Source organism: Corvus kubaryi, unplaced genomic scaffold (assembly GCF_017639235.1).
Source record: "Corvus kubaryi isolate FWS band 111438036 unplaced genomic scaffold, C.kubaryi_AGA036_p1.0 split1-37374, whole genome shotgun sequence".
NCBI classification, from domain to species: Eukaryota; Metazoa; Chordata; class Aves; order Passeriformes; family Corvidae; genus Corvus; species Corvus kubaryi.
This window is the reverse complement of record NW_024582079.1, coordinates 2,737,295-2,751,158: the sequence shown is the minus strand read 5'-3', so window position 1 is coordinate 2,751,158 and position 13,864 is coordinate 2,737,295. Positions and strand designations below refer to the sequence as shown.

The following is a 13,864-nucleotide window of genomic DNA, read 5'->3' as shown; positions in this document are numbered from 1 at the left end:
AGAACAGTGGGGTCTTCTGGTGAAAGGCACTAAGTCCCACTTTTTCCTACAGATCGCACATCTCAAGTTTGTTGGGTTTTTTTTAAGAGCAAACTAAAAGGAACTGAACATTAGTGTGGCTTAGTTCTGTGGCAGATAGCTGATAGAAATTAACAGAGCTCTGACCCATATTCCTAATTCACACCTCTTGCCAAGCCAGGAATGGGGGCTGAAACACAACCAGGAAGAATATAGTTAATATGAGCCTTGGCTTCAACAAGGTCAAGTACTCATCTTTCACCTTCATTTTGATAACCCTCACGCCAAAACCAGAAGAGGAAAGAGGCATTTATTTCATTGTCCCGGAGTTCATTCACTCTGTTTTATAAGAGCCTGTAACTTTGTGTCTTCTGCCAGCTCATTTTCCCTGGTGCACTGGCAGAGAAGCATGCTGGGCAAACACAAAAATCCCAACAAAAACACTGACCATGTTTGGATCTAACCTACTTTGGGAATCTCTGGGATGCAGAGGAAGTTGAACTGGCTACCCAGTTCCAGCCGCTTAAGAGTGCCCTGGCTTCTTTTTAAGCTTTTTTTTATGTACAGATCAAACAAACAGACTTCCAAGCGCTTTCATTTAATTTTGATGCCAAACTTTGATGTCTTCACCATTTACAGTAATCATTTTTATGTGCATTTAATATTATTTTTTTTATTTCAAAACGCTATACATAAAAAGACCAACTTCATTTAAAATATGCAGCATTTTTGCTATTTGAAAACTCTGCATTTTTAATTTGTTTCTTATCAGCAGAGTACTTCTGGGGCAAGGAGAACATCAAGTTTTTAATGCCTTTCAGTTGATTTAAATTAATATTTTATGTTTTTATTCAAAAGAGCTGGCTAATAGAAGGGTGCTGACATTTTTTTCACACTCTTTCTCTGGCATGTGTTATATGCAAAGTAATGGTTATTTCTTAAATGTTTGGTGTTTTATTCCATGATGAGTACCCAAAAGATGACATTTCCACACAGCTTAATGCACTTGGATCACTGCTCAAATGCCCAAGCTGGGGAGGAGAGGGACCACAGCCTCTCAAGATTTATAATATATCAAACCATTGTTTTAGAGGCAAACACCTACCTTTGTTGCTTGAAAGCCCCATCCCCTCAAAATAACAAAGCAGGGAAGTGTTTCCCTCCCTGATTCTGTGTCGCTGCTGAGCTCTTTTCGAAAAACATAAAAAGCCAGAGAGGCAAGAGTGAAACTTTTAATCAAAAGGGCCCTGAATGATTTCTATTGCATTTAATAACTGCTTCATCACAGTCTCTAGATGAAAGTGGTGTATTGGATTCCATAGCTGACAGGAGTGGTGAGGCAGAGGACAGTCTTCAATGGGGAAGCTGCACCCCTCTCCTTTTAAAATCGATGGAGGAGGAGAGTATCTGAAGTCACCTGTACACTGCTCAATGCCTCCCCTCCCTTTACCCCATGTAAGAGGCTGATAGAAATCTGGTACCAACAGGATGGAGCTCAGAGAGGAGTCACTGGGGATGCAAACTCTCAGACTATCCCTGCTACAGCTACCACAGTCACAGACAGGATCTAGAAATGTCTGGAAAATGGGGGAACTTAGAGGAGGACTGTAATCACTCAGCCAAGTCCCACACAGCACAGGTTACTGCAGTGTTAGCACATTTTTACAGAAAAGAAAAAACAAAACATTATTGCCATTATCCATGAGGGCAAAGTACAGGGGAGAAAGTTTTCCTCTGTAGGGCAGATGAAGGAGGAGGAGAGCAGTGAGAAGAAATCATTAGTAAAATAATTGGCTGCCTGTTTTGCGCAGTTGCCACAAAATGTTTATGCTGTCAGTGCCATGAGGGTGTTGACTTGCCAAAGTCACAGCTGTGCCAAGGAACTGTCAACCACAGGGGCTGCTGTTGCTTTTTACTTTGTGGGTATATGAAGCACCTCTGGGTCATCACCCCTATTGCCCTGCTTTCCCAGGAACCATATCAGAAAGATTTATTATCAGCCTCCTTCTGAAACCTAGGATTTTGGCCCCCATGATTGCTATCAGGAACAAATACAACATCTGAAAATATCACTGAAAAAATGAAGATAGGATGCTGTGTGATAAAGGATCTGAATTAAGTTTGTGGAGGTTTTTTTTAAGTGAGTAATAACTTGGAAGCTTCTGTGTCAGAGAACAAAAGACCTGTTGTTTTTTCTCCGCTGCAGATAGAAAGAAATGTTAACATCTTATGTTCAGGCAAAATGATACTGAGTTTATTCCAGGACTGTGCTGGAGTGGGGCAGAAATGTCACTTCATTAAAGCAGTTCTGTTTGCTTTTCCACCTCATTTTCCAACTAACTTTAACAAAACACAACTCGAAGAAGGAAGGATACCTTTGTTCTGTATCAAAGCAGACAGATGTAAAAAAGGACTCCTAAGATACCCAAAAGTGGTTAACTGAGCACATGCAGTCATTGCAAAAATTCCATCAAGAAGCCTCACTTATCAGCAAGAAATCATATTAAAGCAGGGCATGGTCTGGGAAGGAAAGAGATGTACCACACAGTAATTTATTCATATACTACAGGTGTAAAGAAAGCTTCTAAGAGCACAATCCTGAAAGCAGCTGCAGCTCCCTGCAAGTCTCTGCTGCTCTGGGGGTGGTGAGCACACAGCACAAGGCAGGATTTACCTCTCATGGCTATCTCAGCCCAAAGCCAAACTGTTAAATGAATAAAATCCCTGCCTACTAGATCAGGACATGAGAAGATTGCCTACATTGCTGAGAGATTATCAAGTGACTAAATCTAGCATGTGATAGATAAAACAAATACCCATTAAAAATACAAATCTCTCAATACTAGGAAGAGAAATGCATTCCCAGCACAGACTCTGAAAGCCTTCAAAAAGACAGGCATATCCAGCATCAGAACAGATGGAGAAGATGAACAGTAATTTCTTTCCAAGCATCCATCCCCACAAAAGCAGTGAGTGCAGGCCCCCTAAAGAGACAGATAATAAGAGCAAAAGAAAAATGAAGAATATCTTTGAAACACCTCAGACTTGATGAGAACAGCTGGGAAATTCTGCTTTGAAGTGTGACATGCTAGAGACAAATGCAGACATTTCTGGCTACTCAGCCAATACTTTGGTTGGCATTGCCTTGACCTCAGAAATTTTCACTGACTTTTGTAGGTAAGAGGTGTAACTGCACCAGACTTCTGATTCTTGCTCTTGACTCCACTCAGCCCAAAGTAAATCCAAGCTTCAAATAATTTTGCCCATTCCCTTTGCTGACTTTGGAATCCACCTTCCCCTCCTAAGGGCACCTCAGTTCTGGTTGTTTCACACTAAAATTTCTCTAGATACAACTTGATCTAGAAGATGAAAATTGTCTTCCCTCATTCACCTGTCAAGAGAGAGGGTAGCAGCACGAGGCTTATTACTAATTATTTAATCAGCCATTCGTGGGGGTTTCTGGGCTTGTGCCAGCTCTACCTTCTGAGTTTTCAGACACACACAGTGTGAGGGGAAGGACTCCTGTGCACTCTCCCAAGCTGTTCCATTACACCTGATTTATAGCATGACACCTCTTGTTCTAGCCCATAACCTTGAGCTTTTAAACTACACAGGGGAAAATTTACTAACTACTGAGTTCATCTTAATGCACTAGGGGGAATCTTAAGTGGGGAAAAAAGAAGGCAAGGAATTGGGCATCCAGAGGAGCTGGTTTTGAACAACAATCATGTACTGGCCTAGTGCAGTGCATCTCACTCTGCTTTCATTTAAATGAAGTTTTAATTTACATGGCCAGCATACAGTAAGGACCCATGTTTGTCTTGCTCTGAAGGTGATAATCAATAGGAGAGTTGAACACACATTTCCCAGCTTATTAGCTGCACACATGGATGGAGTTTCCCACAACAGCATGTACAAATGCCTTTACTCCACTCTTGGCTGGCATCAGAGTTTGATTAATAACAGAAGCCAGAAGACTGGTTTGTAACTTTTCTATTAGGATAGAAAATTGTCACCCACATAAACAATTTCCTAGCAGTAAAGGAGTCCTCAGTGTAAACAGAAAAGCACTGACAGCTGGAACATGGGTGCCACAAGTCCTCTACCACACAAAGCTTGATGGCTGCACTGCTGTGCAATACACAAAAGCAGCACCCACAGATGCAGCAGTTACTCAGATGCTCTGCCCCACGTTTTGTCTTTGTTTTCAAGTGTATTACACAGACTTTCAGGTTAATTTCCTCAGCTAATACTCTTGAGGTGAATGCCTAATTTGCCCAAGGTAAAGTTAGGCTCTCCTTGGCTCGTTCCACTCAATGGCAGCCTGCCCTCCGTCCTAATGTACAACTTCCTTGAAACAAGCAGAGAGTGTTGATGCTACAGAGTAAATACAAAACAAGCTCTGCATTCACTGACTATTCCCAAGATGCTCCTTACTTCAGTCTAACTACTCAAAAGTCAGTTCCTGAAACTTTCCCCTTATTTTTGCCATGTAAGGCTCCAGCAAACAGCAACTTCTGTGATTATTTCTGCCATTACAATCTCTTACTTTGGTCAATTTTTAATTATTTTAAATTACATGGCTGAAGTGCTGCTGGATAGATGTCATTCAGCAATAAAGGCTTGTTCTTTGAAGAGCCTGAACTAGGAGGCTTTGTAGCTCATATGCTGGGGAATGTCACACTGTTTCTGTGGTTCATTGAGGACATTAGGAGTAACCTTATTTCTATTCAAAGCAGAATTCTGTTTGCAAATTACTTTCCAGCATCCCAGCAGTGGATTTTCATAGGGACTGGCAGAAAGCAGTGATTCCTATTGTTCCTTCACTCCAGTGACTGAAGGACTTCCCAAGCGACAGTGCAGTGGAGACAGGACTGTCACACTGCTCCTGCTTGTGCCAACACAGAATGACAGGACTTGCACTGCACCACCTTGGTTGAGCCAAGTTCACAGGTACAGCAACACAGCTGAAGCACTGGGCAGAACACATCTGGCAGTGCCCAGGTACCAGCTGAGCCCTAATGCAACCCACCTCACCACAGCAATTCCCAGCACAGACCTGGCCAGAACCAGCGGCACCCAACTGTCCAGACACTGACTCACGCTCTCATTTATCTTCCATGTTTTAAAAGAGGCTGCTGATCATTTTATAACTACAGTCATGAGCCTTTCTTGCTCTACGTTTGATGAACCACCTCATAATAACTGCCCAGGAGTCTCAAAAAGGAAAAAAAAAACCAAACCACACAGGTCCATAAAAATATCAGGCTGCCTGACAAAAGTACTTCTACTTTCTCATTGGATACTTCAAAACATTTATGAACAAGCCCAACAGCAGGTTTGCAAGTTTTTCCTCAGTTAAATCTCACATTGCTGAGCAGAGCTCACAGCTCTGCTATCTTCAGATTTCCCTTCACATGTACTTGCTCCTTTTCCCATTTCTGTACCACCAGCACAAACACACATCAGTGGTGAGTTTACAGTGCCCCCACATGTTACTCATGAAATCAGCACCAAGTAGAGGCCTCACTGCCTCTCCCTCCTGGTGACAGCTCATTTAAAGACATTCTTTTACAATAAATTATCTTCTGCTAAAAGCTTGTTGCAGTTAGCATGGAATTTTGTGTCTGAATCTGTATCAAATACCTGAGGTGCCAATGTACTAATTAACAAGAAAGCACAGTAGAATCAAACCTCTAAAATTTATATATATACAATTATATATAGAACTTGCCAGTATAAAGTTGTATATCACTAGGTCTTACTGAATTGGAAAAGGTTCAGGCTCCCAACACGCTGATGCACCTACCACAGAAACCACTCCAGACATCCTTACCATCCTACCAGGGAAAGGCAGGGACCAAGCCAGTTCCTCACCTCACCCAATCCCCCATCACTCCTGTTACAGCTGTGGAGCTTCCTCAGCCACCTCTTTAAAGATCAGCTCTGGGTTATGCACGTTTAAGACAGCAGAAAAGGCTATTAAGGAACAGAAGAATACTAAAACCATGCCAAAAAGGAATTTTCCCACTTATGGTCTTGAGGAAGAAAACAAGCATGACAAGCAACAACCTTGCTTTTTAACTGAGAAATTCTTAAAGCCCAGGTCTGTTTGTTTAAAGGAGTTTCAGGGCCACCTGCTACATCATAAAGAAGCTGGAAAATACATCAGTCACATTCTCACTTCCCTCCCTGTCTGCAAATTCATAACCAGAGTAATGATATCTCTAAGGACACAGCCTTCTCTGGAGGTCCAGAAAAGACCTGAAGCAAAATCTACAGCATGCAGGAGAAATAGGTACTGGAATAAAATTCCTAGAAACCAGGTTTTAGATATTTAGATGTTTCTAAGCATAATATATGTGAGTGCTTATTAAACTTGGATTATTTTGCAATTCTTTAGTCTTCTCCCAGATCATTGATCCCCAAAAAGATTATGGGCAACTCAAGTTTGCTACAACTTGTAAGAGATTCACTCTGACAGAGAGGAGTTTAAGGGCAGCTGGCAGAGCCCAGCACAGCTGTTTATCACAGTACAACAGAAACAGTTCTTCAAACACACATCAGGGACTACAGAGATAGAGAGTTTTATCAGAACACACCTTTCAGGCAAGTTACTAAATCGTGGCTTTACAGCAAGAAATGTGTTTGAAAGTGCACTGCAGAAAACCAGACTGCAAATACACCCCCATTAATGGTACTGAGCTCTCATCATGCTTGTTGTGTAACTTCACCATCCCCTCATAATCTTTAACATCATAAGACCCTTTCTTTGGTAGCCAAAAGAAATCACTCTGTACCAACATTTTTTAAGACAATAAAAATAATTTGTTTCCTTATAGGAACTGTCCCTTTGCCATCATCCAAGTACTGACCAAAGTAAACACATGTAAGAAAAGCTACCATGAGTTGGCGTGGCAGAAAGACCCAAATGAGGTAAACAATCTATCTCCCACTCTAATGTTCCCAGAATGGAAAAGAAAGGTCTAAATATCAGACATTTGCATTGACAAGCAGTTGCCCATTCACTTTTTATGCTGATGTTCATCAACTCTGGCCATCTGGATTTGAAAATTTGACTGGGTGAAATGAGATTCCCCCTATCAACCTCAGTCTTTTTCTCTTCAAAGAAGTAATGATAAAAATGTTTTCAGAGAACAGAAAGCCTGATTTGTATATGCAACAAGCAATTCCATATTCAATCCATGGAGTGTTTTACTTTCCTAAATGCTAAAAAAGCAATTTGTTTCCAGACAATGCAGAATTAGTTCACTCTTCACCAAAACAAGCTTTTCTCCATAATTTGCCTGTTACCCACACTGAGTTTCCAGAGAGAACAGCCTGAACTCCATGCCCATATGAGATTATTAATGCCAAGGGCAAAATCCAAAACGGTTTGACCATGCTGGAAGTTTTCACTGCCACTTCCTCTCTGACAAACTAAACATTGCCACCTACTGACTCCCAAAGCCTGAACTTCCACGGATTTCTTTTATTTTCCACTCCCAGACACAATGTCCAAGATGCACAACAAAGGCTGTTACAGCCCAGATAAACCAAAAATTGATGTCTAAAATTCTGAAATATTATTACTTGGTTTTGCCCACTGTTACTTGTTTTTTTCCAAATGCTGTAAACTACTTTAAGACGTCAAATTTTAGTTTGAGGCTTGATCTTGCAACATGACTGTCAAGCACACAGTTTTACAATAAAAGACCCACCATACATAACAGAGACACCAAGCTTTATCACAGTACCATATTTTCTAGATTTGGCAGTCCAGGGTCGAGCTTGAATAATGTGGTCCAAGTACCTCAGAAAAAGTAACAGCTGCAGCTCCAAGATTTTTCCATACCCACGACTTCACAAATAAGAAAAAACCCTATGATTGTTCTCACATCATCCAGCTCCAGCAGCACCAAAGATATAACTAAACCATGATTTTAATCATTCTTTTACACAATTACATTGCCCAACCAGAGATACCTATACAGCCACAAGAGTGTGTCACAGTGTATGAACAAGAGTTCTGTTTCGCAGCTGCTGCACATATTCCTTTGCTTGGTCAAAGCCAGTCCTTGGTGGCTCTGGGGGAGGAGGAGGACCTTCCACCAGCTTCACAAAGTAGTGGCACCTGCTGATTTTCATGATGCCAAACATGCCCTTGCCGTGGCACCGCACCCGCTTCACGTAGCGGCCTCTGCCCGTCAGTGACTCCGCTGAAGTGAAAAGGAGAGGGGAGAGAAGATTATTCAGTCAAGAACAAACTGCCACAGCTGCAATAAAACACCTGTCTTGCCAGTGTATTTTTCATGGCTGCTTCTAGAAAGTTAATTCTACTCGGGATTCTCCCCTCCATCTTTCTTCTGTTACATTTAGCAGATCACTGCTACAGAGAAACCCGTGAGCTGCACTTAACGCTCTTCAGGAGCACCAAAAAGGTGAATTTGGAAAGCAAGCACACCAAGATAAATATGTGGGGAAGGACAAATCACACTGAGCATTTACTAGATTATACAGCTCTTCTGAAGGTGGTATTCATTTCACTGCCTTTCAGTAGTTTGTCTCATGAATTCCTGTGAAGTCTTACAGACTTCATTTTCCCTCCTTTCTCCCTTTATTGCATTTATCACAGGTATTTTCATTATCTGCACATCCAGTCCTGCACTAGCAGCTCAGTCTTCTTGTGGCAGAGGCCTGGAAGGCTCCAAAGAATTCTAATCAAATCTGCTTTACCGTCCAGGTGACTTTTAGCTTATGAGGTCAGTTTGGTAAAATTTATACCATATTAGACAAAATGAATATGTTTTTCTCGGTCCTAAAAACACCTATGAGGAAACACTTCTATAATATTTTTCTAGATTAAAAAGTGCTTTAGTTACAAGCTTATCCTGCAAATCATCTATAGCAAAGTCTTTTTATTAATAAGTTTACAGTCAATACCCATTTACTTTTATACTGTTTCTGATGGAAGTTTACCTTTGATCCTGCAAATCTAATTGTACCAGCCACAGACAAAGCTCCCAGCATCTCTGACTGGCAACACTAAAAACTAGAAACAGTTTGCTTCTTGTTGGTCTTTCATATTCATGGCAAGCATCTTCCTCTTCAGGACCTTATGCTCGATAGGGAGCAGAAATTCTGCTCTCCATCTTAAAAATGCTGCAAACATGTGCCTTTCACATTTTGGTAAAGTTTAGCAGAAACTGTCCTCTATTCATTTCTGGTGATTTGAAGCATCAAAACTTTATTAAATATAAAACATTTTCATAGGGTAGGATAGAGTAGGATGACATTTTTCTAATGTACTAAATTTTAAAAATGTACCTATATGTAAATTTGATTTGAATTCCACATTGTGCTTTCTTACAGCCATTTCCTGTGCTTCTAACAGAACCTGTAACAAAAAGAAAAGAAATGGAAATACTGAGGAGGAATTTAAGCAATGGTATTTCTTATCTCTAGATAACATGGAAGCAATTGAAAGTTTAAGTCGGTGATAGAAAAAGTATTTCATAGAGATAAAAAGACAAACATCTTTTAGGTAAGATGCTCCTTGCATAGAATGAAAAAGCCTCAGGACAATTCTGTTACATTTTTGGGGAGATGGTTTCCACCAGCATTAGTCAGCCTTCCATCCATGGACCTTTGTGTAATTAGACATCAGACTAGAAATAAATTCCAAGGTGGGCAAAATGAACTTGGTCCATTCAATATTTTCAGCTAATACAGGACACCTCTTTGCCATGACTGTCAGAAATCAACGCTTCAGCCAAGAAAATGAGTAATTTGAGAATCCAAACTACTGTATTCAAAGCTTTTGTGCCTTTAGAGAACTCAGCAGCCTCCTTAACAATATCCTTCATCTCACACAGTTTAAGAACCAAAGCACACAGATGTAGCAGCCATTAGTGACCAGGATTCTGCACCATTTACCATGAACTTAACACCAAGCACTGCTAGACAGGACACCCACATGGAATTTCTCATCATGACAAATTAAAACAGCCAGCACAAGTGAGCCCAACATATTCATAAGCCACAACAGTACATGATTGCAATGAAAATATGTTGCTAGAATGTGCTCCCAACAGGCTTACTTGAAACATAAAACCCCACAGAAGTAGAAACACCTCCAAACTTCTGGTGACAGGTATTGATTTTAAAGTTTTCTGGAAACCAGGAGTGTTAAAAAATACTTCTACTTACCTCTTTGATCACCTTTGCTCCCTTTTTGTCACTGAATTCCAACTGAGCGAGAGCCTGATCAATGGACATTCCTTTTATCTGCAATCAAAGTGTTAAAATTAACTTCTGCAATTACAAATATTTCCTTTCTCTTATTCAGAAGACATTCCTTAAATTATACTGCTATTATAAAAGCAAAAATACTGTAGTTTCCTTAACTACCATTTCTTCAGTGTAATATCCTACAGCTAAACCAAACCACAGCCATTCCCTGCCCAGATCCATGCTCATCCCCAGGACTCTGTTATAAAGACATTGATTAAACTGTGATTGAATGAGGCTGTTAAGACAAATACAGTAATTAAATTTTGCATTCTAACAAGCCCAGTACAAAGTACTCTTGGCTTACCAGTTTTGCCAGATACCACATCTTATCTTTGCTGTATTTTATTTCCCTCCGACAGTGATATATTTCCTAGGGGCAAAAAAATAAAAAGTGAAAGGATGGATAATTTTGCTGTGAAAACAGAATGGAGCATCCATGTCTGATCCACAATCTATGTTCTTACTAGGAATAAAAAGGCATGGCTCTGCCTACTATGAGAACAGCATATCAAGCATAGCTTTGACATTTGAAACTAAAAGCACTAAAAAAAGGTGCTGGCACACAGGAGATTTTAATACAATCTTATGACACTTCGTTTATAAGCAGAAGTCCCTGAAAAGGATAATCAGAAGGTTTTTCACCATCTTTTCCTCTCATCCTCTCCACCTTTAGAAGCAAAGACTGACATGCCCATTCAGCCTTAAAAATATTACCCTGCTGTCAACTCAACCTACTGGCAGAGCAAATAAACAATATTACCAGAATGAACTTAATTAGCTCTTCAGAAGTGAAGAGGGTTTCAAGTTTGATTGGCACAAAAAGCTGCCTCCACAGACCCATTTAACATTATTACTAACAGGGACCAACACCAGCTAGTAGAATCTAACATCAATACAAGTTTGAAAGAGATGGCACTCTATGAACGGGTAAAACACTGATTTAATAAACGAGTCTGTCAATAGCTGCATTTTCACACACACTGCATCAGTCAGCACAGTCCACAGCAGGGATTTTTATGTCCTAGGCCATAATGTTCACAGGAAAAATCACTAAATGCCCATGGCCCACAAAATACATGCCTTAAAAAACCCTTTCCTTTTGACATGTAAATACTTTTACTTTGCTGAGCAGTGTGTCTAACAGAAGCCACAACACATTAACTCCCAATGAAGAAAAATTATAACAATGGAATTCCAAAATATCAGTTGTTTGACAGTACAAATTCTACCTCCTTGTAGTTCAGAGACTTCTACAGAGGATGGGCCCCTTACAGCTTGAACCACACAAGGCTCCAATATAATTTAGAGATGGAAAACATTCGAAGTGATATTAACTTCTACAATACAGCCAAACTGAATAAAATCCTGAATAATGAGCAAATAAGCTTTCAAACTAGTGCCTTGTGCAGTCACCCTGTGCAGACAGTGACAGTCTGTTCAGAAATTGCCAAACATTCACAGGTAAGGCCATTCACAGGTGGATCCTTACAGCTGGTCTGCGAGGCTCTCCAGGCAGCTGTGGAGGGTAAACAATCCTGTTCTTTTTCTCCCACTTCCCAATTTTCTGCAGAGATGTGCTTGTGTGGATGCATGACAGAGGAAAAAGGCTACCAGATGCCAGCCACCTGCAAGACAAGACCACAGCCTCAGCTGCTGAACACAAGAGTTCTTTGTCCCTGCCCAGCCTATCTGGAAAATTGTGAATTTGCTGTCTTGATAAAGAACTGACACATTTGCCTACTCACAAAATGAAATTGTTAAAGTCCTTTATAGTTTATGCTGAAAGGCCTTTTTAATTCAACAAAAAGCCTCAGGCTTCCTAAAGCAAGCTATGAACACTGGCATATCATGAGATTCCACATTAAGTGTCCTCAGATTGCCACACAAAGTCACAGCCACCTCTGTTCTGATGTTCTCATGGGGCTCAGGACTGACACAAACCATTTATAACTTTTCCAAGGTACTTTCCATACTTAACTTTTACCAACAACATCTTTAGCAGTCAAAACTTCTAGCTTTTCAAGGGGCTGAGTATCTCAGAGCATCAGAGGTCAATAAACATTGTGAAATTTGAAAGGAGAGGTGTTCTAAAGTACTTCCAAAACACAATCAACTCAATACAAAAACCAGACAGCTAATAGCAAAAATTAGTTTTCAGGCATTTTGCTCACCTCAGATTCTGAAAAACCAAGCTGCATTTTGCCCCCAGCTGCCTGGATAAAGCAGCACTGGGCAGCTATTCCTGACTACAACAAACAGATGAGTTCAAGACCAAATACTGTGGGTTTTACTAAGCCTTGAACGCCTTTGTGTGTGTGGCCAACCCGTGCAAAACATCTTAAAAATGACAGGCAAACAGAGCATGCTGATTTCAAAAGGGCATTGTACACCATTGTTCACATCCTAAAAGCAGAGATTAGCATAACACACATATTTCAATGTCATGAAATACTTTTTTCAGATATTTGCAGGGATACAGCTGGCAGTACCAGTGCACCTACAGCACAACTATGTGATTCCTCCAGAAAGAGGGGAAACTTCAGCAACTAAGAAAAGCAGTGACTGGGGACAGCACAGGTACCACATCACTGTGACCCGAACCATAAAGTCAGAGAAAATATGGATGTCCAACAGAAAGAAGTGAGGAGAGAGATGCTTCCATCATGGCACAAGCTCTAAATACACAGAAGGACACCACAGGGACAGAGGGTGACCTGTTCCCCCAGCTCCAGGGCTGGGTGAGAAGGCCAAACCAGGCAACACCAGGCACCCAGCCCCAGGTACCCCTGAGCAGGGCAGTGCCTGTCCCACTGCCCAGGGCAGCGAGGGATGGGTGACAAAGCCAGACTCACCTCTCTGGTCGTGCCCAGCTGAGGAGACCCCGCGCCCAGGCAGCTCCTGAAGAGAAGGAACAGTGAGCGAGGCATGAACAGAACCATAAAATCACTGAATGGTTTGGGCCGGAAGGGACCTTGAAGCACATCTAGTCCCACGCCCTGCCATGGACAGGGACACCTTCCTCTATCCCAGGTTGCTCCAAGCCCCATCCAGCCTGGCCTTGGACACTTCCAGGGATGGGGCAGCCACAGCTTCTGTGGGCACCCTATACCAGGGCCTCACCTCCGTCACAGGGAACAATTTTTCCGTAATATCTAATCCAAACCTACTCTCTGTCAGTTTGAAGCCATCCCCCCTTGTCCTGTCATTCCAGACCCTTGTAAATAGTCTCTTCCCGTCTTTTCTGTAGGCTCCCTTCAGGCATTGAAAGGCTACAACTTGGGTCGTTGAAGCTTCTCTTCTCCAGGCTGAACAATCCCAATTCTCCCAGCCTTTCCTCATACGTGAGCTGCTCCCCCCCCTCCGATCAATTCGGTGGCCTCCTCTCAAGCGAGACCCCCCAAACCAGAGCCGCGTCCCCTCAGCCTCACCCGCGCCCAGCGCCCAGCGCGCCGCCATCTTCCCGGCCTCGCTTTGCGGCAGAGCCCCGGGCAGGAGCACGGACCGGGGCTCGGTTTGCGACAGTTTGCGGCGGCGTGCGCAGCGCTCGGCGGCA

At 41.8% G+C, this 13,864-nt stretch overlaps 1 protein-coding gene across 1 annotated transcript; it reads right to left on the bottom strand.

Moving 5' to 3' along the window:
* Nucleotides 1-7,943: 7,943 nt before the first annotated feature.
* On the bottom strand, nucleotides 7,944-13,803 carry LOC121657831 (39S ribosomal protein L22, mitochondrial-like). Its single transcript, XM_042013969.1, has 7 exons — nucleotides 13,740-13,803; nucleotides 13,164-13,209; nucleotides 11,801-11,936; nucleotides 10,616-10,681; nucleotides 10,228-10,305; nucleotides 9,346-9,415; nucleotides 7,944-8,237 (listed from the first exon to the last, which is right to left on the bottom strand). Exons 1-7 carry the CDS (start codon nucleotides 13,765-13,767, stop codon nucleotides 8,026-8,028), a joined length of 636 nt encoding a protein of 211 aa, XP_041869903.1. The 5' UTR covers nucleotides 13,768-13,803; the 3' UTR covers nucleotides 7,944-8,025.
* Between the last annotated feature and the right edge of the window lie 61 nt (nucleotides 13,804-13,864).